Here is a 22,352-nt window from a genome sequence, read left to right as displayed (position 1 = left end):
TTAATATCAGGCAACTAAGGCCTTCTTTGGCAGAGAAGCAGAGAACCAAGGTCATTGTCTAAACAGCTCAAGCCTTTTCTTTGAAAAAAAGACAAGCTGGAAGCACACAAAAAGGCCTCCGAATTTTGGCAAGTGTCCTCATTCAAACTATACAGATGGTAACATTAATCTTCATATTGCTAAGAAAGGGGTAACCCCGACACTTGCTTCTTTATGTGTTCTAACTTTTAAGTGAGTATTTTCTCTTTTACAATTTGGATCATCTACTTTTTCTCCATGCAATGATACTTAAAAGTTGCATAAATAGCTATTATGTGCATTATTTGTGACATACTCCCAGAGTTAAAAATACTTGACAACAAAAAAGAAAAAGAAGGTCCTCAAACAATCACCAAATAAAATTTGTTTACATTTAGTTAATTCTAAAAACACAGATATCCTAAAGAGATAATTAAGAAACAGTTCATTCTAAACAGGATTTTGATCATAAAAATTAGTGATTCAAAGTACCAAAAACAGAAGAATACACAAATCTAGAAAAATGCAAAACATGTTTTATCTCTCTTACCTGAGAACCTCTAAACATTCTCTTTAAGAGATATCAATATTAAAATTGTGCAAAGAAACTGTACCCATAGTGTTTAAACCATAAAACCAAGATCTGTTTTATACGTGGCAAAAATAAAACTAAAAGCATGGAAAATAATGTACAGTTTATAGAATTCAAAGACAAACAGGGGGACTGAGAGGTGAAAGAAAAACAGGGACAGGAGGCATTTTGTAAAGCAGGATGCTCAGATGATGTCTGCTGTGAGCCTGGAGGACCGAGGAGGCTGTGGACACCGGGCAGTCACTGATAGGAGGGGTGGAGGGGAGTATCTCTCACAGCCAGAAAATTAACTGGTGCTCTGGTAAAATTTCCAGAATTAAAGCCAAGGTAGCTTTCAGCAAGAACCGTTCTCCTTGAGAGTATGGCCAGCATATTATGGAGCCGGGACCTGATGCCAGAAAAGTGGAATTGTCGCTCTTTATTCACGTTTCTAAACGAGTCAAAGTAGGGAGCGCCCCAGTATTTGTAATGTCCAGGAAGGACGAGGTCGGTGGCTCTGATGGAGCTCTGGGAGCCGATGGAGCTTGCCACAGAGCCTTGGGAAGACAGCGAGGAATGGGATTTCAAACTGGAAGATCTCGAGACAGACACCTTTGATACAGGTGATGCTTCTTTAGACTGGGTTCCCCGAGGAAAGAGAACATTCTCATCCACATCAGTCTGGGTGGTGGCCGACCTGAGCCGAGTCACAGTTTGGGAGCTTGCTGCCCTGGTGGCCACAGTGGTCTGGGTCCCAGCACTGGTGGCTAAGGTGGTGCTGGTCTGCGTTCCCGAGTCACTCACGCACACTGCTGGCATCTCCCCTCCTGGCTCTGTCTGAGTGGCAGCATCAGTCACCTTCCCACCCTCCAGTTCATCCTTGCGGCTGCTGAAGTAGTCTTCCTCATCGATGGTGGAGGACTCAGAGTCGTGGCGTGTCGCCTCTGCCCTGCTCTTCGTGGGCGCCCCACACTGCAGCTCGGCCTTCTTAGGGGGCGTTAAGAACCTGGCCAGCCGCTGACGCAGCAGATTGCCCAACGTGAGCGTCTTGGATAGCGGTTGCGGGTCAACTAGATGGTCAAACTTGCCACTGATCCGGAAGCCGGACAGGAGTTTGGAGCTGATGGGCTTTGACTGCGCATACAGGATTCGGAACTCCAGGTCAAAGTGTTCGACCACTTGGCCAGACAGAATGACCAAGTTACTGCTATTTAATTTGCCATCTGTCCATGTAAAACTTAAGGATTAAAAACAAACAAACAGAAACTGCTAAGAATAAGCAATATTAATGTACTTATTGTCAATCTGAGCAATAAAGCCCAGCTATCCTACTACATAAGAGTCATAAGTCTAATGACAACATACCTACCATGCAGTGTGAATTCAACCAGCCTTGATACAGGCATATGACATGTATAAGTTAACATAAAAGTAAGAAGGCCAACTGTTTAGCCAACACACTAAAACCTAAATGGGTTTCTAAAATATTTAGGCCAGTGCCCTCCTTTTCAAAGTAAGGACACTGGCTCATGATTTCACAGCAGGAAGCTGTGGTAGACCCTAGACCAGGCCCAGTCCTTAAGAATGGTCCGTGCAGTGCTCAGTGCTCCCCCAGCGCTGTCAAGTTCACAAAGGAGACTTGTTATTCTAACAACGGCGCTGTTACTGGAAGCACATTTAGAGCCGATTAGGCCATTTGTGCCTGCCTGTACAGCATCCCCCTTCCCTCCTCTGGTGACAGAACCCATACCCACTCTGGCCGAGAAGGCCTTCATTTATGCGCCCTCTCCAATCACGAGAGGGGTGGGCAGACACCAGGCTGGTCAGACTATCCTATCCCCTTGGATACAGGGAGTTACCCAGGGTGGGCAAGTGACCTACCTCGGGCCAAGTAATTGTTCAAGGATTGATACCAGTGCTGAGAAAAACACTCTCCCTCTTTGGGAGATGGCTATTAAAGGCCACATAAGAAAGCCTGGATCTTTGCCTTCAAATGGAGAGGGTGACCGAGAATAAAGACCAACTGGAGAAAACAGAACCAGGAGAGTGTTCTGATAAATGTAGGGCCTTTTGGTCAAGAAGAGCTGAAAATCCTTCTACACTTCTAAGTCAGATGAGTCAGTAAACTCCATCTGCATAGTTTGAGTTAGCTTTCTGTTCTTACAATCACCCCACTGATAGAGAAGGGAGATTCTTTTGAAAAGCCTCAACAAGATCACATAAATAAGATACCTATCTAATACCAGGATTATAAAATTTCTGCAACAAATGAAAGCTATCATCGTCCTCATCCTTGATGGTAGCATATGTCATTTGTAGAGAGTAGTTTTTATATTTTTATATTTTACAATAGCCAAAAACCAGTTGAGCTCAGTTTGGCTATAGATAAATACTTCTTTGGGTGAAAATCTAGTTTCCTCCTGTTATTTAAAAACTTCTTCTGAAAGAAGTCTCAAGGAAGAGTGCACACTGCTTCCCGAGCACTGACGGTACTGCTGGAGAAGGCATCAGATTTTCTTCATTTTATCGCCTCAGCGTCCACAAATCTGCCACCTCTACCCAGGGCTGACACATAATTATCACTCAGGAATGACTGTTTCTTCAAAAATGAGATTTTCATTTTTAAGCTCGACAGACATACCTCATGCACCCCATCAGACAATCAAATGCAGAGGTGGCCAAACACCAAAGCCACAGGAGAAAAAAATGGCATGTCTGAACTGCTGGAGATTGGTGTTAACCGTTCCTTACCTCCACCCTCCATTCTGCTTCCTTGCACTCTCCCTTAAGCTGCCATTTCCAGAGTGAGACTTCAAAGGTAGGGCCAGAAACGTGGATCAGCCCCTTCTAGACTAAAGCACTAGATTACAAGGCTTGAAGCAAGGTGAAGGACTAAAGTGTTAGCTGACAGCTTCTGCTTTGCCCTGTACACTGATACCTATGCCTGAGACTGCCCTTTCCTTCAAGTGAGCAGGAACAAGGGGTTCAAAGTACCCAAGGAACAAGACTCGGGACTGTTCATGACAGTGTTAACCCCCAATTCATCCACTGTGGGGGCCTGGCTGAGGCCTGAATCTAGGACTCACTCACTGTGGGGTCTCCAGGCAAACTTTGACCTCTGGACTTAAGTTTTGTGGACCACAGGAGGAGACTTTGATCAACCTACTCACACAAAGACACACACATCTCAGAAAATATGAAGCCTCACATTGAGAAGTGAAAAAAGCTTTTGCCTTTACATAGCTTGCTCCTTCTAAAAAGTTTAGATTAATAAGCATGGACTGCTGAGAAACTTACCTGTAGGAGCCTGTAGCCACTCGAACACCATCAATCAATGTGAACTTTTCATGAACCTTCCCAACAATTTTAGTTCCTGACCTCGCATAGTAGATATTTCCTGTAATAGTCCGTACTGTCATCAGCTGTTGGCGGGAGAGTGGGGAAAAAGAAATGAACAATCTGGTGAAGAGATGATTAAGACAAGAGGGCTTAGTTCACAATTCCCAAACAGACAAATTTATTGGCCAATGAATGGTTCACGGTCACCATTCAGTAACAATGCACCTGGTACACTAGCTGGGTGATTCTCAGGACTCAAGTAATGCTGCTTCACATTTACTCCGCCTTCTCATATGCCAGCTTCTTATATTTATTTTTGAGACCCTTAGTTCAAGTGTACATGTGCTCTAAAAGCAGACTCACTTTTTGGTGATACTAAACAACAGAATCTGAGAAATGATTTTTGAAACAAAACACGGGAGATTAAATTATGAAAGGAAACATGCTCATAATAAATAACATCTTAACAAAGGCTTAAAGAAGCTAAGTTGATATTTCTCCTACTTCTTTTGGTAAGTAGGATTACCAATAAATAACAACCCCCACACCATAATGGACCTAGAGAACATAGGATGATCCTTCTCTAATACATGACTTAAGGCAGGAAACAGTCATCTCACATGTCTTACTCAGCAATGTCATATTTCCTACAAGTATGTATTTACCAGAAAGGTACACTGGTAACACACTAGGGCTATACACTGCATGTGTATGTGTAATTATCTTTGTAAAATGACACATGTAAATGTATACACAATGGTATGCAAAATACTAAGACAATCTGCATTCTTTGGAGCAGATCAGTAGCTAAATATCTTTAGAAATCTTATACATTCAAATTAAATATTTAAGATTTTTGTTGGACTCTCTCATTCATTCCACAAACAAAGAAAGCCCCTACTAAGTACCAGGCCTTGAGACAACAGAGACATAATGCATGCTTCTTGCTATAAGGCACACTCTCGACTTGCAAGAACTAGACAGGAGAGAGAAAAGTAACAAATGATTAAAAATTACAGCAAGACTAACATCATCCAGAGAAGTGAAAATCTATATCCACACAAAAACCTGTACACAAATATTCATTGTATCTTTATTCATAATAATAAATGACTGAAAACTATCCTAATGTCTTTCACCAAGTGAATGGTTAAACAAACTGGCACAATCATACCGTGATACCACTCAGCAGTTAAAAGGAATAAACTATTGATACACTCAACAATTTAGATGGATCTCAAAAGCTTTATGCCCAGGGGAAAAGGCCAATTTCAAAAGGTCACATACTATATGGTCCCATTTCTATAACATTCTCTAAATGACAAAATTACAGAGATAGGCAACAAATTGGTGGTTGCCAAGGTTAAAGACGATGGGGGGAGGGCACAGAGAGGGAGCAGATGTGACTATAAAGGTGTAGCACAAGGGCGATGTCAGTGGTGTAAAACAGCTCTGTTTCTTGATGGCGGTGGTGGTTACACATATGTACATGTGATTAAATGGCACAGAACTATCCGTCGGCAGCCGTCCGTCTCGAGAGACGATGGTGTAGCTTCTTAAGAGTCTATCTGCACCGCCGAGAATGGCTGTGCAGTCCGACTCGGGAGTGACACAGTATCTGTCTCCTCCCGTGTTGAATCGACATCTTGCGATGACGCTGGAGTGTCCTCTCCAGTGAAGCTGAAGCTACAGAGCCTGGGCAGGGTGATATGGAGGGTCTGCTGTTGCCCATGCAGCAGACCCCCCCCCCCTCTCTTCGCAGCTGAAGGGTCCAAGGGAAAGACGGAGTCAATACAGCTTGGCTTCAGGTGCGCCGCAGGAGTTGCCGGTGTTGACTACAACGTCAAACCGCCTTAGGGACTCCGGCTCCAGATTTTCTGTCGGGGTTTACTCCCTTAGCCTTTCCCCTGAAGAGGTATGCCGCAAGGCAGCGGAGGTTTTTTGGAGTCAGAGTTTTCCTTCTCTGATGTGCCCTGACTGGAAGATCGAACCAGCGACACTTAGCTCGCAGGCCGACGCTCAATCCACTGAGCCAAACCAGCCAGGGTGTCACAGAACTATAGACACACATTATACCCATGTCAATTTCCATGGCTATTGTACTGTAAGTTACATAGAAGTAACCACTGGGGGACACTGGGTAAAGGATCCACGGAAACCTCTCTGTTATCTTTGCAATTTCTATGAATGTATAACTACTTCAAAAAGAAAAACAAGGGGCAAAACAAAAAACTATGGCAAGATAACATCACTTCAGTGGTATGCTTACCAAAATGCACAATCTGAATTTAACCATGAGGAACGATCAGACAAACCCAAATTCCACAGAGAACTGGCTAAAAGTGTCAAGACAAAGGAAGAATAATAGCTTCAGCAGAGAGGAAGCTAAGGAGACAGAACTATGCCAGCTCTTGTCCCAGAGTGAATCCTGGACAATGAAAAGGGCTTTCATGGAATGATCAGTGAAATTTATAAAATCTTTCACTCAGATAATAGTATTATATCACATTTACTTCTTGATTTTCAAATTTGTACTGAGGTTTGTAAGATGGTAACATTTACAGAATTTGGGCAAAGAGTATTCATGAATTCCTTATATTGCTTATATTGTTTTTGTAACTCCTCTGTTAACTCATGAATTATTTTAAAATGGAAATTAATTTAAATTTTTAAAAAGCTATTAACTTTCACAGAGGAACACATGGAGCTGACAGGCAAGGGCTTCCTAGAGGAGGTGATGATTCCTAAGCAGAGCTTCAAAGTCTCAACATGTAGTAACAAGCATAAGAAATATCACCATTAGAGCCCTGGCTGCTGTGGCTCAGTGGATTGAGCGTCAGCCTGCAAACCAAGTGTCGCTGGTTCGATTCCCAGTCAGGACACATGACTAGGTTGCATGTCAGATCCCCAGTTGGGGGCGCATGAGAGGCAACCACACAGTGATGTTTCTCTCCCTCTCTTTCTCCTTTCCCCTCTCTCTAAAAACAGATAACTAAAATAAAAAATAAAATAAAGTAACCTCGTAAAAAAAGAAATAAAGAAAGAAATAATATCATCATTAGCAGACTTAGGCGTGATTTTGTTCATCTTACTCTTCAGCACTTATCTGAATGCTGCGCAGGCTTCTGTGGCTGTGGCCAAAGCACTTTTGAGGCCTGCACACAAATTTGTGACTAAGTTCCTACAGACAGGACACTGAACATCTGAGCCAGCCACAGAGGCAGGGCCTGGGGGAGGAAGTCAGTGCCCACTCGGTGAGGGCACATGCTCACCAGCATAGAAATGCCTAGGTGAGGGAGGCAGTCAGGGAAGATGGTGTTTCCCTAGTAAGGAGTTAAGACATGATGAAAATTGGTGAGGCCAGGGCACAGACCTCCCTTCAGCCCCTCTACAGAGGATCTGGACACCCACAAAAGTACCAACCTGCAATGGGCAATGCATAGGCAGATAGTACTAGATTTCTGCCAAGTTAGATGAATCACAGCCAATTTCTTGATCAAAGTTGTGGCTAGAACTATTCTGTGATTTTCCTGCTGCTAACACATTGCTTTAATTACAGAAACAGTGCCTTGAAATTAAACACTGACACCTTCAATTTCTTCACCTGACCCTATGTGAGCAGTCACGGACTGAACACGAGGCTAAAGGACAGTACGCTTTTCCATGCCTGACTTGCATGTTCCTTGAACCCTTATCTCATTTTTTATTTGACTGTTGGGTCACAAGACTGCTTCATTTCATTGGGTCTCCAACGTCCAATCTTACCTCCATCGTGATTTTCTTTGTAGCACTAGCGACAAGTTAGAAACTACCTAATTAAACCCAATCCTCGGTTTCCTCATTAGGAAAAACACCAACAAGAACTCTGTGGGAAAAGTTAAATAGCTAGAATTTTGCAAAACCAAGGCAGTAACTTTATGTCCCTTATGCAGTAGCCTATAGTATTAAAGTCCACATTCTTTGCTTATCTTGCTGCCTGCTTTATCTCCAGTACCTAGAACAGCCCATAGTAGGTGCTCACAGGTGATGAGCTAAATTGATAAATTAAATTCTCAAGCTCACATGTTAAGTTGCTTAATTTTTTTTAAAAATGGTATAGTAAGTATGACTATTTTTCTTCTCTGCACTAAAGAGACCAAGACAGCTAAGTTGTATAACCTTTAAATTGTATTAATTTAAATACTTAAGTTCAAACTACTTTCATGCTCAGAGCAAAGGACATAAAAAGTCTAATTTTATAATAATGAGACGTGAGGGGTCGCATGGCAGATGGGGAGTCAAACCCCAGTCCCACTGCTCTCTGTGTCACCCCTTCCTGATCTAAAACATAGGTAGAAGGTCCCTTACTCAGAAGGGCTTCTGTGAGGATTCAGTTGCAGAACATTTGTCAAGAGCCTAGGACAGTGCCAAGGGCAGAGCAGGAGCGCCATAAAAGGCAGTCCTTATGACTAAAACTGGAGTGTACAGCACTACAATCAAAAGTGGCAGTTTCTGAGGCAGCCTCTGGCCCGCAACAGTCAGGCTCCTTGTTAGGAGGCAGCATGATGCAGGGGAGGGGCCAAGGTTTGAATCCTGACTCCGCTGTTTCTTTTCTCTGAGACTTCAGGCAAATAAATCACCTTGCTGGTGGCCTCAGTGGCCTCTCTTGTAACAGGGATACCAGTACCAACTGCCATGTAGATAGGTCCTAGTCTTATTTGGAATGAAGCCAGAAACAGTGCAACACCAACCTTTTCCTGCTCAGGATGAACTTTCAGATCCATGCACATATCCAAAAACTGAGAGAGCAGAGCCTGGTCCAGAAGGATGTATACAGCAACCCTGTGTTTCTGACACATTTCCTGCAGGTCCCTGAAGATGTCGATGTCTGTGAATACGTCCATCACCACGGCAATCACCTGCAGGGCAGGGCGAGGCAGAGGGAGAGCAAGCTGTCAGCTCACAGCACCAGCACCTTACAGCTCCTTGTCCGGACTCCGGACCCCATCTCAGAGCTGGGAAAGAAAGGATCCCCATCCTACAGTACCTGTCGTCCTCCTTCTGCACTATCGATTTTCCCCTCTCCATCTGCGAGGACACTGAGGCCACTGGAGGCTACAAATCTGGACTGGCCCAGCTAAACCTCCCAGCTGCCTGCTGGCCACTCTCCTCCACACTGGCAAGTTTCTGAGAAACGTACACTAACCCACTGCGCCCTGCCCTCCTATGAACCTGTTCCATTCAACGGCACTTCTTTTACTAAAACCCCTGTCTCACAGGCTCGGCTCAGACGAGCAAGCTGTCCAGGCTCTGTGGCTAACACGCTGTTATCTTGGGCCTGTTGCTTCCATACTAGCTTTAGTTTTCTATGTCTGTAAAAAAAGCAGATTCTCTCTGAGGGCCCTTCTGGGTACAGCATTCTCTAAGTCTGTGATTTTGATTATTATCTGATTTTGGATCATAAGCTCTGATTGTTTGTTACAATCGAGACAGGCCCACCCCGTCCACCACCAACTCAGGGCTTGAAACAGATCAAACCAGGCAAGCAGATCCTCCCACTTCTGCCTCTAACACTGGTCAGATCCAAACAAATGGCTCCCATAGCGCCAGCCTCCCCGCTATGAAAGGTGGTCTCTATAGTTCTTTAGTATCTATCTGTCCACAGTCTGAGCCCACAAGAACAAGAATATGAAAATACACATATATCCTAAGGATTCTGTCCTGAAGCTTGACCAATCCTTTCTTCTCCCCCAAAGCATGGCTCCAGCCCTGGCTGGTGTGGCTCAGTTGGTTGAAGCATCATCCCATGGACTGAAATGTCGCAGGATTGATTCCCGGTCAGGGCACATACCCAAGTTGTGGGTTCAATTCCTAGTCGGGGTGCGTACAAGAAGACAGCCAATTGATGTTTCTTTCTCCATATCTCCCTCTCCCCTCTCCCCCATAAAAGCAATGAAAAAAAAAAAGTCCTCGGATGAGGATTAAAAAATAGAAAACAAAAAACATGGCTCCATTCATGCTTCCTGACCCATTTTCCACACTTGGCATTAGGTTACAGTTAAGAGCTGCCTCAGCTGTGTGTCTTTGCAAAAATTACAGCTATTTCAAATGTCTGTTTCCTTAGCTGCAAAATAGGCTTTTGGTGAGAACTAAATGACAATGTCACATGAAGTACAAGGTACAAAAGACCCCTTAACTCTCTGTTCATTGATTTACTTTCCTAGTCCAGAGTTTGAGCCATCCAGACAGTTCAACACGGAGGTGTCCGCCAGCTCCCAGCTTTCCTTGCTAAGGAGAGGCTGCTCCAGCTACAAAGTCTCCAATCATACCCTCTGCAGTTTAAACCCTGGCCCTCAGTTAACTACTGGCAGAGCCAACAAGGAGGTCAAAACACCCAGGCTTAGAAACGAGTCCCTGCAAATGGCGTCAGAAGCAGGGGTGTCCACCAGGGAAACTGCTCCCGGAAGCCAAGGTCTGGAGCCCTTTTACAGCGTGCAGCTGCAGGGCTTCTTTCCTCCCAACCTCAACAGTAAAAACGTGTCTTTTATAATCACATTAACTTTTTTTCTTTTTCTTTTTAACGTTAAGGTAATTCATTTACAGGTGTCACATCTATGGGAGCAGAGGCACTTGAATGGGACTGATATAAATCTCTGGATGAGAGGACTCGGGATGGTACCCAACAATCAGTATCCCTTAAGTATTTGGTGGTGGGTGCGTCGGGGGACTTAAAGAAGAAATGCAGAGACAGAGAGGCAGTTTTGCTTTTCCTCCAACACCCCAGAGTCTCATCTACCAGAAGGAGCGACCCTGAAATGCCTCCTCCAGGGACCTCATTGCTCTCTCTAGCTGTCTCTCTCTCTTCTTCCCCTCCACAACCTTGACGAAACCCTGGCTGTGAGCTATTCTTGGTAAGGGGTAGAGTGAAACCCACTGGGCACAGTGATTAAAAGAATAAAAAGGATTCTTTATCAATTGGTGGCATCTTTAGAAGTTTATATCCTCCGAGGGGCTTTTATACGTCCTATTCTGAGTTGCTATCTATCCCATTCATACGGGACACATAGCACAGTGGTTTAAAAGGCAGAAAAGCCTGGGACACAAATCCCAGCTCTGCAGTTTACTAATTGTGTGGCCCTGGGCAAATTGCTTCATGTCTCTGAGCTCAGTTTCCTCCTCTGGAAGGTATGGGTAATACTAGCATCTCTGTCAAAAGGCTATTGTGACAACCAAATGAGACAAAAGCCTGGAAAGGGCTCAGGCCTGAAACTGGTGTTGTTATGCAGCCAGCACCCCTTCAGAGTCTACTGTGGGCTGAACCCTTGTGCTAGGCAGGAAGGTGACTATAAAGATTTGACCCAGACCTGACTTCTCTGCAAAGAGAGGACATGGGATGCAGGGAAGCAAAATGCCACACCGTAAGAGGCAATTAAATAAGGGGCACTATGGGGAAGGGGGGCAGCAGACCTACTACAGGCGCTCGCTGTTCATGAAAGAAGAGCAGACAGGAGTCCTGGAAGGAGGGCATTTGAGCTGAATCACAAGTAAGGACTAGAGTAGGACAGGAGAGAAGTGAAGAGGAGGACATTCTGGCAGGAAGCCATGTGACGACAGAGGAAGAGGTAGGAAATGATGGGGTAGGTACCAGTTTGGCTGGCACGTGGAGTATGCATGAAAGGGAGCAACAGGACATGACTGGGAGACAGATGAATAAGATCATAGAAGGCCTTGAATGCCAACCAAGGAATCAGTATCATACAGCAACGGAGGGAAGGAGCGATGAGTTCAAAGTGAAGACCCCAACAGTACAAAGGAGGCTGATGCTGGAAGAGAGGCTGGAGATCTGGCCCCACCCCCTCCAACACAGGTCCGTGTTCCCAAGTGCCCACAACACATCGGGCACTTAGATACTTCCTAGGTTCAGCAAGCATTGAGGAGGACTAAAGAGCAAAAGAGGGAAAACTAGTGATAGAGGCTTCGCCACTGGAAGCAATGAGGGTTAAAGAGGGGAGAAGTGTCATGGGAGAACCAAGCAATGGACTGCATGGGCTGGAGGAGGAAAGGAGAGAAGGAAGGGTGGGAAGAGGCAGAGGAAGGTGCAGGTTTACACAAACAGGAAACAGGAAAAGAAAGAACCTGGAGAGAGAGGTTTCAAAACTGATTTTGAGGTGGCAGTAAAATCTTCATAAAGGGGTGTTACATGCACAGGTTTAAGAATGAGAATAAAGCGCCCTGGCTGGCGTGGCTCCATGGGTTGAGCATAGTCCCGCAAAGCCAAAGGTCACTGGTTTGATTCCTGGTCAGGGCACATGCCTGGGTTGCAGGCCTCATTCCCGGTTGGGGTGCACGTGAGAGGCAATCGACTGATGTTTCTCTCCCTCTCTTCCTCCCTCCCTTCCTCTTTAAAATAATTTTTTATTTTTTTTATTTTAATGGGAGTAAAGCTCACTAGAGGACCACAGATACCTGACTGCCTCTCTCATATCCCACTATTCTTTCAAATATTCAGTGAGCCTACCATGAGCCCAGCATGGTGCTGGGCATTGAAGGCCTAGGGTCAATCACTGTCCTTCAGAAACCCACTCTAATGAGGGAGACAGGAGACAAGCCAGGGGTAACAGTGTGATGGGGCCAATGGACATGCCTTCGGGGTGCCACCAAAATAGAGACCAAGGGGCTGACAGACGTGCACCCAGGGCACCACTGGAACTGAGACCAAGGAAGCCAGCCCTGCTGGCTGGGTTAGAGAGGGCTGGAGAACTGCTGGAGGCAGGGACCCAGGAATTTAGATTCACTATTCCATAAAGCAATTGTACAAACAATAGCTTTGTTAGGCAGTAAGCATCTAATTTGCCATTGGTTTCACTGTTTGGCTTTAAGGTTTCAACCTTTCCTGCATGTACAGCAAATAACTGGATTTGAACGCTGGTCCCCAACATCCACAGGGTGTTTAGAGGATGGATAAAGTGTTTCTTCCCGACTCCTGTACCCAACACCCCTTCCTCTCTTCTACAGCAGGACTCTTAAGACTTCTGTAGAAGGACAGCCCTATCTGTGGAAGCAATCAGTAGGAAATCCATCCTTCCTTCCTTCCTTCCTTTGTTCCTTCCTTCCAGACCCAAGCCCTCTCCCCTATACTCTCCCTCCTCAGTCCCATCGGCCCCCATGCAACCAAGCTCTACAGAGTTGAACTAGACCTGGGGCGTCTCAAACCTCTGGGGCACAGTCTCTTCAGTGAGCTGAGCAATGACCTGGACTCATTCACTACCTAGCCAGACAATACCTGCTTCCAAGGCCAGACATATCTCCTAGGTGTTGGTGTTCATACTGCAGGCTGTTGGGCCCCATAAGTGCCCCTGGACTTGAAAGATGCATAGAAACCAACCACTGCTCCCTCCCCCAAGAATAACATAAGGATAGACGAAGGAGATACATCAGGAAAGCAAGCATCCCATGGCCATCAAGTGCCTTGTCCTGGCCTCCGCTACAGAGCCTGCCCACTTTATTATAGAAAGCTCTGTAAGTGGTGACTTTTGAGAGCCTATTCCAGTGTCAACACCCATTTGAAGCTCAGTGCACCTTAGTCATAATTCCTGGTAGCCTACACTGTTCCTATACTTCTTCAGCCACATCTGGAGCAGCCACACCTGTGTGTCAAGTCCCACCTTATCATCGCAGGTGACAAAACCCAAGCCTTACCCCACCCTACCAAATATCCCTTGCTGACTTATACCAAGGAACTGCGTGGTCCACGTTGTCACAGAGTAGCAATCTCGTGGTATTCTCGGTCTTTGGGAAGGGTACAAACCCTGTTTATGCTACTTTTCACATAGGAGTGCAATCTTTTCTGTCTTCTTGCACAAAAGCTCTAAAGAAACATCTAGAGATTTCAAAACCCCATTAATTCTTATCCCCAGTTCACAGATGAGAGGTTGGGTAACTCGTTCAAAGTGACACAGTTAGGCAAAGGCAGGAGCTGGAATTTCAACCCAGGTCTGTGTGACTCCAGATCTAGGTGGGAAAGTGTTAACTAAATACTACTTCAAACAAGTCTAATAATGTTCCGCCTTCAAATGATTGAGAGCTTGGACTAAATCCTGAAAGGATCAGTAGGGTATTTCATAAAGTACGTGGGATCAAGCCCACCACAGAGGATGATTACAAATAACATGCAATAGTAATTCAGAGTGAACATTAAGGAAACTCAGAACTCCCTAGGACAGTGGGCACCTTTTCTCTGCAGACGGTACTGCTAACTCAGAATGGACTAAATCAGGATATCTCAGGAAACAAAGATGTTATGTGAACATGCCACAGAATTAGACCAAGACATGGATCCTGGCTCTTCCACCTTCAAGCACCATGTACCCTCTAGCAAGTTACTTAAGTTCTGTTAGCTTCTATAATATGCAAATACTGCCCATTTCTTGTAGTGTTTGGTTCAGTCAATGGGAGAATCATTGTAAACATTTGATAGTTCCTGGCATAAAGAAAGCCTTCGTATGGCAGCTAGTCAAATTTAGTCCCAATTCCGCCACTATTCTCAGGCAAATCATTCTATCTGAGCTCAGTGTCCTCAAACAGGGCCCCTTCCAGCTCTGAAGTCTGATTCATGCACCCTTGATGGGCTGGTCTGGGGCCTGACCTAGCACATGAGCAGCCTCAAGGGGCCACTCAATCAGCCATTCCAGTTCTCATTCCAGTTCTTCCTCTGCGTGAGGCAGGATGTTCGTGTCAATCACCCTTCCTACCGCACCTCAGTTTCCCTCCCTTTCCACCCATAGTCATAAAGGACACGTGCGCAATATGCTTGGAATTCTACCCAAGTTCTGCATACAACCAAGATGCGTCAACCTGTCCAGCGGTCAACATAGCCTGTCCGTAGAATCGTCACGCTTACCACATGACACCCAAAGCAGATTTCCTTCAAGTTCCTGAGGCTCTTGCCGCTTCTTCTGAAGACCCTCTTGCAAAAAAAGCAAAAGACATATTTTCTTCCAATTTCTTACATCTTTTAATAGAACAGAAACTCTCTCCTTGGCATTTCATAAAATATCTTTTTAACTATCTTGATACCATCTTCAGGGTTTAAAAACAAAAAAATGTAAATTTCCACAGCAAAACCTAAATTTGCTTGTGTCTTCTCTCTAGATTTCATAGACTATTATTATACAAATAACAACTCAAGTAGCAGATTAAAGTGCTGATAGAGCCTGCATCTGCAGCAAGGGGCACAGTGCCTCTCAGGGAAGACAGGTGGCAGGGGAGCCGGTTTTTCACTGGCCTGTGGAGGGGCTGACAATACACACAGCTGCATTTCCCCTGCACTATTCCAGGCAGAAGCACATAGGTGGGCTGGGCTTTTAGAAAGGGAAGGAAAAACATCGAGAGGTGTTTTTGGGAGGCCCAGGGAGGGGGCTTGTCAGTTTACCATTCTGAGTTATTTTTATTTTATAATTACGGAAAACATTTGCCTGGTCTCAAAATCCAATCTACAAAACAAGGTACATTCAGAGATCCCGGATTACATCTTTGTTCCCTCCCTCCTTTTTCTTCTTTCCCTTCCTCCCTCCTCATTATGATAATAATTTTAATTAGTTTTTGGTCTATTCTTCCATTTTCTTAAAGATTAATTTTATTTATTTATTTATTTATTTTAGAGAGAGGGAAAGGAAGGGAGAAAAGAGGGAAACATTGATCATTTGCCTCTCGCAGGTGCCTCGAATCAGGCATCAAACCCACAACCCAGGCATATGCCCCGACCAAAATCAAACCAGCAACCTCTCACTTTGTGGGATGATGCCCAACCAACTGAGCCACACCAGTCAGGGCTATTCCATTTTTTAAATATAAATAAGTTGGGTATGCATGTATAAACATGTTATTTAATATAAGCAAATATATATATTGTTTACACACGTGTGTATGTGTTCATACACATTGTCCGGAGAACCATCCAGAATGACAGATGTTCTGTATCTATGCTATCCAACCTGACAGCCACTAGCCACAAGTTACCATTAAATACTTGAAACATGGCTAGTGCGATAAGAGGAACTGAATTTTTTACTATTATTTCATTTTAATGCATATAAATTTAAATTACCACATGTGGTTAATGGGTGCTGTATTGGTCACTGCAGTACTAGACACTTCATACCAGAAAACAGAGTTAGTCCTCCTTCCTTTTTAGAGCTGCAGGGTACTCCATGGTGTAGAAGAGTTGGTTTACTTACCAATCCTCCCCTGAAGGGTGTTGGAGCTCTTCCAGTCTTTTACTGTGATATTAGTGCTACAAAAAAATAACCTACTACATATGTGTATTCATATTTTACTACTGAATTTCAGTCCAGAGGTTCTATCATGTACACCAGGATTTTTAAAAAGCCAGTATATACCCACTACTTCTTCTTCTTGAGAAAACTTATCCTATATCCATAAAGGAATTGCAAAATAATCCCACAGCTACTCTGATGGGTGCAAGGTGAAAAAATAAAAGAAATGGAATGGCAGGCAGAAAGCAGAATGGTGGCTGGTAGCCAGGGGCTGGGAGGAAGACGGACAGGGACTTCAATAGGTACGGATGGGTGGCAGTGACGGTTGCACAATAATGGGAGTGTACTTAATGTATACTCTTTTTTTTAAGGGTTTTATTTGCTTTTAGAGAGAAGGGAAGGGAGGGAGAAAGAGAGAGAAACATCGGTGTGCAAGCGATACACGGATCGGTTGCCTCTTGCTCACCCCCAGCTGGGGACCTGGCCCCCAACCAAGGCATGTGCCCTGACTGAGAATCGCACCAGGAACCTCTCGGTTCACAGCCAGCACTCAATCCACTGAGTCACACCAGCCAGGGCCTTAATGTAACTTTGAAAAGTGGTAAATTTGTTATGTATATTTTACCATAATTTAAAAAAAAAAAAAACAACACTGCTCAGCACCCTACAATGCACAGGACAGCCCCTTGGGACAAAATTATCTGGCCCAAACATCAGAAGTGGCGAGGTTGAGAAAGCCTGCCCTGGGTTGACATGAGCATCCGGAACAGGAACTGATCACATCACACAGGTTCTATTGTAACTCAGAGGACAGTTGAGCAACAGCAGGAGAACCTTAACTCAGACACATCCACGTGCACACCAGGGGCCTCCAACAGATTCCTCAGCTGCCACTCCCCCTGGCAAGATTCTTGGTCAACACGATAGCTTCTACTAATGCTCAGGTTATCAAAAGGATGCCCAAAGGTGAGGTCACAGCAAAAATGCCTCTTAGGTACAAAAGCCCACAGGGAGTGGGCAGCTGGTAAGAACAAAGGCTCTGAGTGAGGAACCTCCTGGTGGATGAGCTTCAGCCATGAACTCCCATGTAGAAAGCATGTACAGCCTCACAGCCAGAGCAGAAAGACATGGCCAAATGAGAGCACACAGCACTTCCAGCACGGTCTCCACTCCCACTTGATGTGTGGGAATCAGACCTGCATGAACAATGATTCACACGGCAGCAGAGACAAAGAACCTAATGATTTCCAACAAACAACAGTTTACGAATAGAGTCTAGAGTAGGTGTATAAGAGGAAAATCTTATATAGTTCAAAATTACCCTCCAAACTCCTTAGGAGGCAAATACCTCGGCTCTCAGAAAGTCCAAAGCGTTCCATATCTCCTCCCGCTTTGGTGAAACTCAGCTAAGCATAAGGTCAGTAGTCAGTTTGTATGCAGAAGCCATGATGTATATAAATTGGGTGTTTTTTAAACAGTGCACCTCACTTAGTATGGCAGAATGTCCACACTTTAAAACGCACACAGAGACGGAGCCAACAGGGGAATTGACAAATTCACTGCCCTAGTCACAAGTACCATAAGACAGGTACCTGCAGCACAGAAGGGCAGACAGAATCACCTGAACTGTTTCATCATCTTCCTCGCTACCTCTCCTCATCCCCTACAAATGCATGTAGCTGAATGATCAAAGGTGCATATGATAGGTCTCCACAGTATTTCCTGAGCACCTCTTCTGTGCCAGATGCCCAAGAAGACTAAACAGCTCAAAACGCAGTATGAGCCTTGGCTAGAGTGGCTCAGTGGATTGAATGCCAGCCTGTGAACCAAAGGGTCGACAGTTCAATTCCCAGTCAGGGCATATGCCTGCGTTGCAGGCCAGGTCCCCCGTTGGGGGTGTGTGAGAGAGGCAACCAGTCAATGTATCTCTTACACATCGATGTTTCTCTCCCTCTCCCTCCCTTCTCATCTAAAAAATAAATAAATAAAATCTTAAAAAAAAAAACAAAAAACACAGCATAAGTCCTGAGTGAGGATGAACTCTATCCCAGAACAATCCATTCAGGCTACAAAGCTAGCACTACACACTGCCATTTACTAAGTGACCTTGCTTTCTTGTGCTTATACCCTGACCACTTCAGTCTTCTTCCTGAAAAGGACAGATTTAGTACTGTCATTGTCATTTTCCTGTTCATAGGATATATCATGTGGGAATTAAAAGTCCAAATCTTAACCATGAAAACTCTTCAGCCTGTTGAAAACTACCAACATAGCAACCCTTCCTCACAGCAGGGAGGCCAAGTGGAGCTGTGATGAAGAGCATGGGCTCAGGAGCCAGGCAGACTTGGGCTTGAGCCCAGCTCTGCGCCACCTAAACACGTGATCTTGGGCAGGTTACTTAACCTCTCTGTGCCTCGTTCCTCCCTTATTCTGGCTTCCTCCTAGGCCTGGGAGGGGTAAACAAGAGAACCCAGGAAAAGGGCTTAGCACAGACACTGACCCACTGAAAGTGCTCAATCATACCAGCAAGTGCTTCTGCCATCGCAGCAGATACCGAATGGCTTCTCAACTCAACCTGAAATTGCCTGAGTCCTGCATCGTCACAGTCGTCACTGCTGCAGGCACTGGACTTCAAAGGATGTGGCCCCTCCTCTGTACACAACACACAGCAGCACTGGACCAGCCACCAGATTAGCTCTCTATTACCTGTCTCCTCCGTAAGCCTCTGTCCATCTGAGGACAAAAATGACTTCTTATCTCCACACGGCCCATGCCAGAGTGTGGTGGCTGACAGTGGTTAACAGATGCTGTGCCTCCGTTTGGCTCCGTCATTCACCAGCTGGGTGGCCTCAGGGCAACTAAACTTCTCTATGCTTCAATTCCATTACCTGCAAAATGGGATTACATGGAACAATGCCTGGCAGAGAAAACATTATGACTTTTTTTTTTTTTAATAAAAGAGATGGTCTGAGACATCACAGTTAGCAAGTCTCAAACCAAACTCATCTCCCCATCCCAACCCTCAGCCTTATTCTCCTTCTATATTCTAATTTGGTAGCATCATCACCCACCCAAGCTAAAACATCTCTATCCTCCTCAGCTCCTCCTATACCTTCCTCTCCCTGGCCTTGCCTACTCTCCTGTGCCCTCCCTCACTACCCTTCCAGGCTATCTAATGACTAAGTTCTTCAATTCTACCTAAGATTCTTTCCCTGCCCCCACCACCCTGTCCCAGCAATGCCTTAGCACAGACCCTCTTCTAATACATAGACCCCATGGCCTCCTCCTTACAACCATCCTGGATACCAGTCTCACCCCTCTCTAACCCACTCTCCTGCTGCTCAGGAACACCTATCTGATCATGCTCCTCTCCTTCCTCTAAACCTTCAAGGGCTTCCACTGCTCCTTCAAGTAGTGTGCAAAGTTCTTGACAGCCTGGCCCATGTTCCCCTTCAGCCTCCTCTCTTACCACTAACCCTCACAGCCTCTCTGCTCCAGCAGGGAGAAACTTGGTTGCCTCCCAAACACGCCAGGCTGTTTCACACCTCTGGCCTGGCAAGCCCCACCCATCCTCCTGAATGCAGCTCCAAAATCGCCACCAATCCTGAGGCTTTCTTTCTTCAGCCCCACTCCTACTGCCTGAAGCAACCTTCTCCTGCCTTCTCGCCAGCAGACTGTCAACTCTCAAGTGCAGGCAAGGATCATGCTCTTCACCTGCAGCCCCCAGCCCCTGGTACAGTGCCTGATACACAGTAGACAATGAAAAAGCAAGAACTGAGCATATGGCAGAGACACTTGAAATACTTATCATAGAGGCAATGTACCACCTTTATCAGTTAAAATCACCCAGGTTCCAAATACAGAATCTCAAACAAATGAATGTGTGGCTGGACTAGGACACAGAAGGGGACAGGAGGTTCTACTCAGGAACCTCAGCATTACAGAATGTCCCCAGGACAAAGGAGTCTGGGCAATGGCCTCGAGCCCCTTCTAGAGCCAGCCTACAAGCTTATAGTTTTTCCCCTGGTGTAAGCTCCAGTGCCCCTTCACTACCATTGAAAATTAGAGCTGGGCACAAGGCTAGGGCAATCCCTCTTTCATGGAGACCCATCCACTACTTTTCTCAAGTTCCAAGTGCCCACGTTCTCATCTTGGAGGTATGCCCTGGGAATGCACACCTTTCCCACAGTCGAGCCTTTTCCCTTCTTTTTAATCTCTCATTGAAACCACAAGTGTCTGCAGCATCAAAAGGACCTTCAGCACAGCCAAAGCACTGCAGGGCTGATATTGGCAAGCTGGAGCCCACACTTACTCTCCAAAGGCAAGGTACCAGCCTATCGTATCCCCTACCTGCTACAACCCCATCATCAGGCAAAGAACAGCCAGCATCAGAAACTGCTACAGGCTGTTCCTGGACTTGGCTATTTCAACTTGACTTGACGCATAGATATTACCCACAGTCATACTCAAGTACAATCCGTAACAAGTCTTAGCATTGCCTAGGGTTTTACTGCCACTTCCATGGCACATACAGTTAGGAAGCCGAGCACTGCCAGTCAGCAAGCAAGGCAGCATCTGACCATGGCTCTGGACGAAGGTGTCTACCCCAACACGGGGCCTGGTCCACCCACATTGTGTGCTGCATTCTTCCCCTGACCCCCAGGTACCCAGCACCCAGCTGCAGTCTCATCCAGGCTGGCATCAAGACAAGACCTCCCACTGCACCCCAGTATCATGTCACACTAAGAGGCAGACAACCAATCGCACCAAAATCCACGGTGAATAGAGGCGACCTACTACTGCAGGGGATTTGCATTTTAGGAAGTCGCTGCTAACTGGGACATCACCCAGTCTGTGGAAAAGCAACCCCCTGTCCCACCCATTCACAGAAGCAGCAACTTTCCCTTCACTCTGTGTATGTATGCCACTCTTGTATGTATTTGCTTTCTACAACATAAGACACGCGGAGGTGACTAGAAATAATAGGTTCCTAATACCCCTTAATTGTCTCTAGGCACAATTTTTAAGGAACTTTCCCCCAGGAAATGAGATTAAATAAATCAGCTACTAAGAAGCCCCTGAAAGTGGGATCTAGTGTTGGCTGACAGCCAGGAAAATTGGCAATCTGTTTTGGTTTAACTAAAATTTGAAACTGGCAGCATTTCTGGTCCCCTTTCTCACTGGACGTGAATGTTAGGAGTTGGAACTCCGACATATTTCGCATTCTTGGCGGCCGAGACTCCTCCCACTCTCCCCTACCCTAAGGAGGAGCTGGGAGATCAGGTATCCGAGGGGTGGCATGGAGGGTGGGGCAAGTCGGGGACCCCGGGGCCAGTGACCCGCGCTCCCAAAAGGCCTGTTTCCCATCCTTGAAGAGGGTCTTCCGTCCGACTGCGGACCGAGGCGTCCCGAGAGGCCGGGGCCGGGCTGCTCACCTCTCGCGCCGAGCGGAGCTGCTGGCGCAGCGCGTCCTTGCAGCCATAGGGGCCGCCAGCGCCCGCCCCGCGGGGTTGGAAGTGCGCCTCGACGCGCGTGGCGCCGCGGTACGCGCCCTGGTAGAAGGCCGGCCAGCCGAGCTCCAGCAGCGGCGGCTCCAGGTCCGACTGGTCGGGGAAGTAGGTGCCGGACGAGCAGTCATGCGACGAACCGAAGGAGTCCTCGGCTTCTGCAGCCGCGCCCTCCTCGCGGGGCCGCTCGGCCGCGCGCAGAATGTTGCACACCTCGTCGGGGTTCAAGAAGCGGCCCAGGCGCTCGCGTCGCAGGAAGGCCGCGAAGGCGTCAGGGCCGCCAGCCAGCAGCTCCTCGAGCGCCAGGCGCTGCGTTTCACTGTACAGCTCGGCTGGGTTTGGCGGCCCGCCCGGCGACAGGCAGGCAGCGGGCAGATCGTCCATTCCCTCCGTCGGTAAAGCCATGGCGGTGCTCGGACCAGACTAGGCTGGGAAGAACGCCTTCCAGCAGGACACTTTATAGGCCCTTTGAATCAAACCGGCCCGCGCTATTGGCCGCACCGCCCCGCCCCAGCCCTCCCATTGGCTGTCTTCCTCTAACGGTGGAGTTCGGACGCAGTGCACGCCGCTAAGGCCCCGCCCCCTTGATGTGCATTGGCTGCCCCGCGGCCAGGGCCCGCCCCGCGTCTCAACTGGGTGCAGGTTCGGTCCACCACTAGCTCT

At 46.4% G+C, this 22,352-nt stretch overlaps 1 protein-coding gene across 1 annotated transcript; it reads right to left on the bottom strand.

Moving 5' to 3' along the window:
- Positions 1-698: 698 nt before the first annotated feature.
- On the bottom strand, positions 699-22,144 carry SACK1D (scaffolding CK1 anchoring protein D). Its single transcript, XM_090286403.1, has 4 exons — positions 21,618-22,144; positions 8,659-8,826; positions 3,887-4,011; positions 699-1,826 (listed from the first exon to the last, which is right to left on the bottom strand). Exons 1-4 carry the CDS (start codon positions 22,092-22,094, stop codon positions 851-853), a joined length of 1,746 nt encoding a protein of 581 aa, XP_090142529.1. The 5' UTR covers positions 22,095-22,144; the 3' UTR covers positions 699-850.
- Between the last annotated feature and the right edge of the window lie 208 nt (positions 22,145-22,352).

This window comes from Furipterus horrens, unplaced genomic scaffold (genome assembly GCF_987537825.1).
Source record: "Furipterus horrens unplaced genomic scaffold, mFurHor1.1.pri manual_scaffold_8, whole genome shotgun sequence".
Lineage (NCBI taxonomy): Eukaryota > Metazoa > Chordata > Mammalia > Chiroptera > Furipteridae > Furipterus > Furipterus horrens.
The sequence above is the reverse complement of the archived record's forward strand: the minus strand, read 5'-3'. Positions and strand labels throughout refer to the sequence as shown.

Bases quoted from the DNA above. Each gene is read 5' to 3' on its own strand.
- SACK1D (XM_090286403.1), bottom strand. From the start codon at position 22,094: ATGGCTTTACCGACGGAGGGAATGGACGATCTGCCCGCTGCCTGCCTG. The intron at 8,827-21,617 runs GTGAGCAGCCCG...CCTGCCCTGCAG, and splicing joins AGCTCCGCTCGGCGCGAGAG to GTGATTGCCGTGGTGATGGA. The intron at 4,012-8,658 runs GTTGGTGTTGCA...TCCCGCCAACAG, and splicing joins TTCATCCTGAGCAGGAAAAG to CTGATGACAGTACGGACTAT.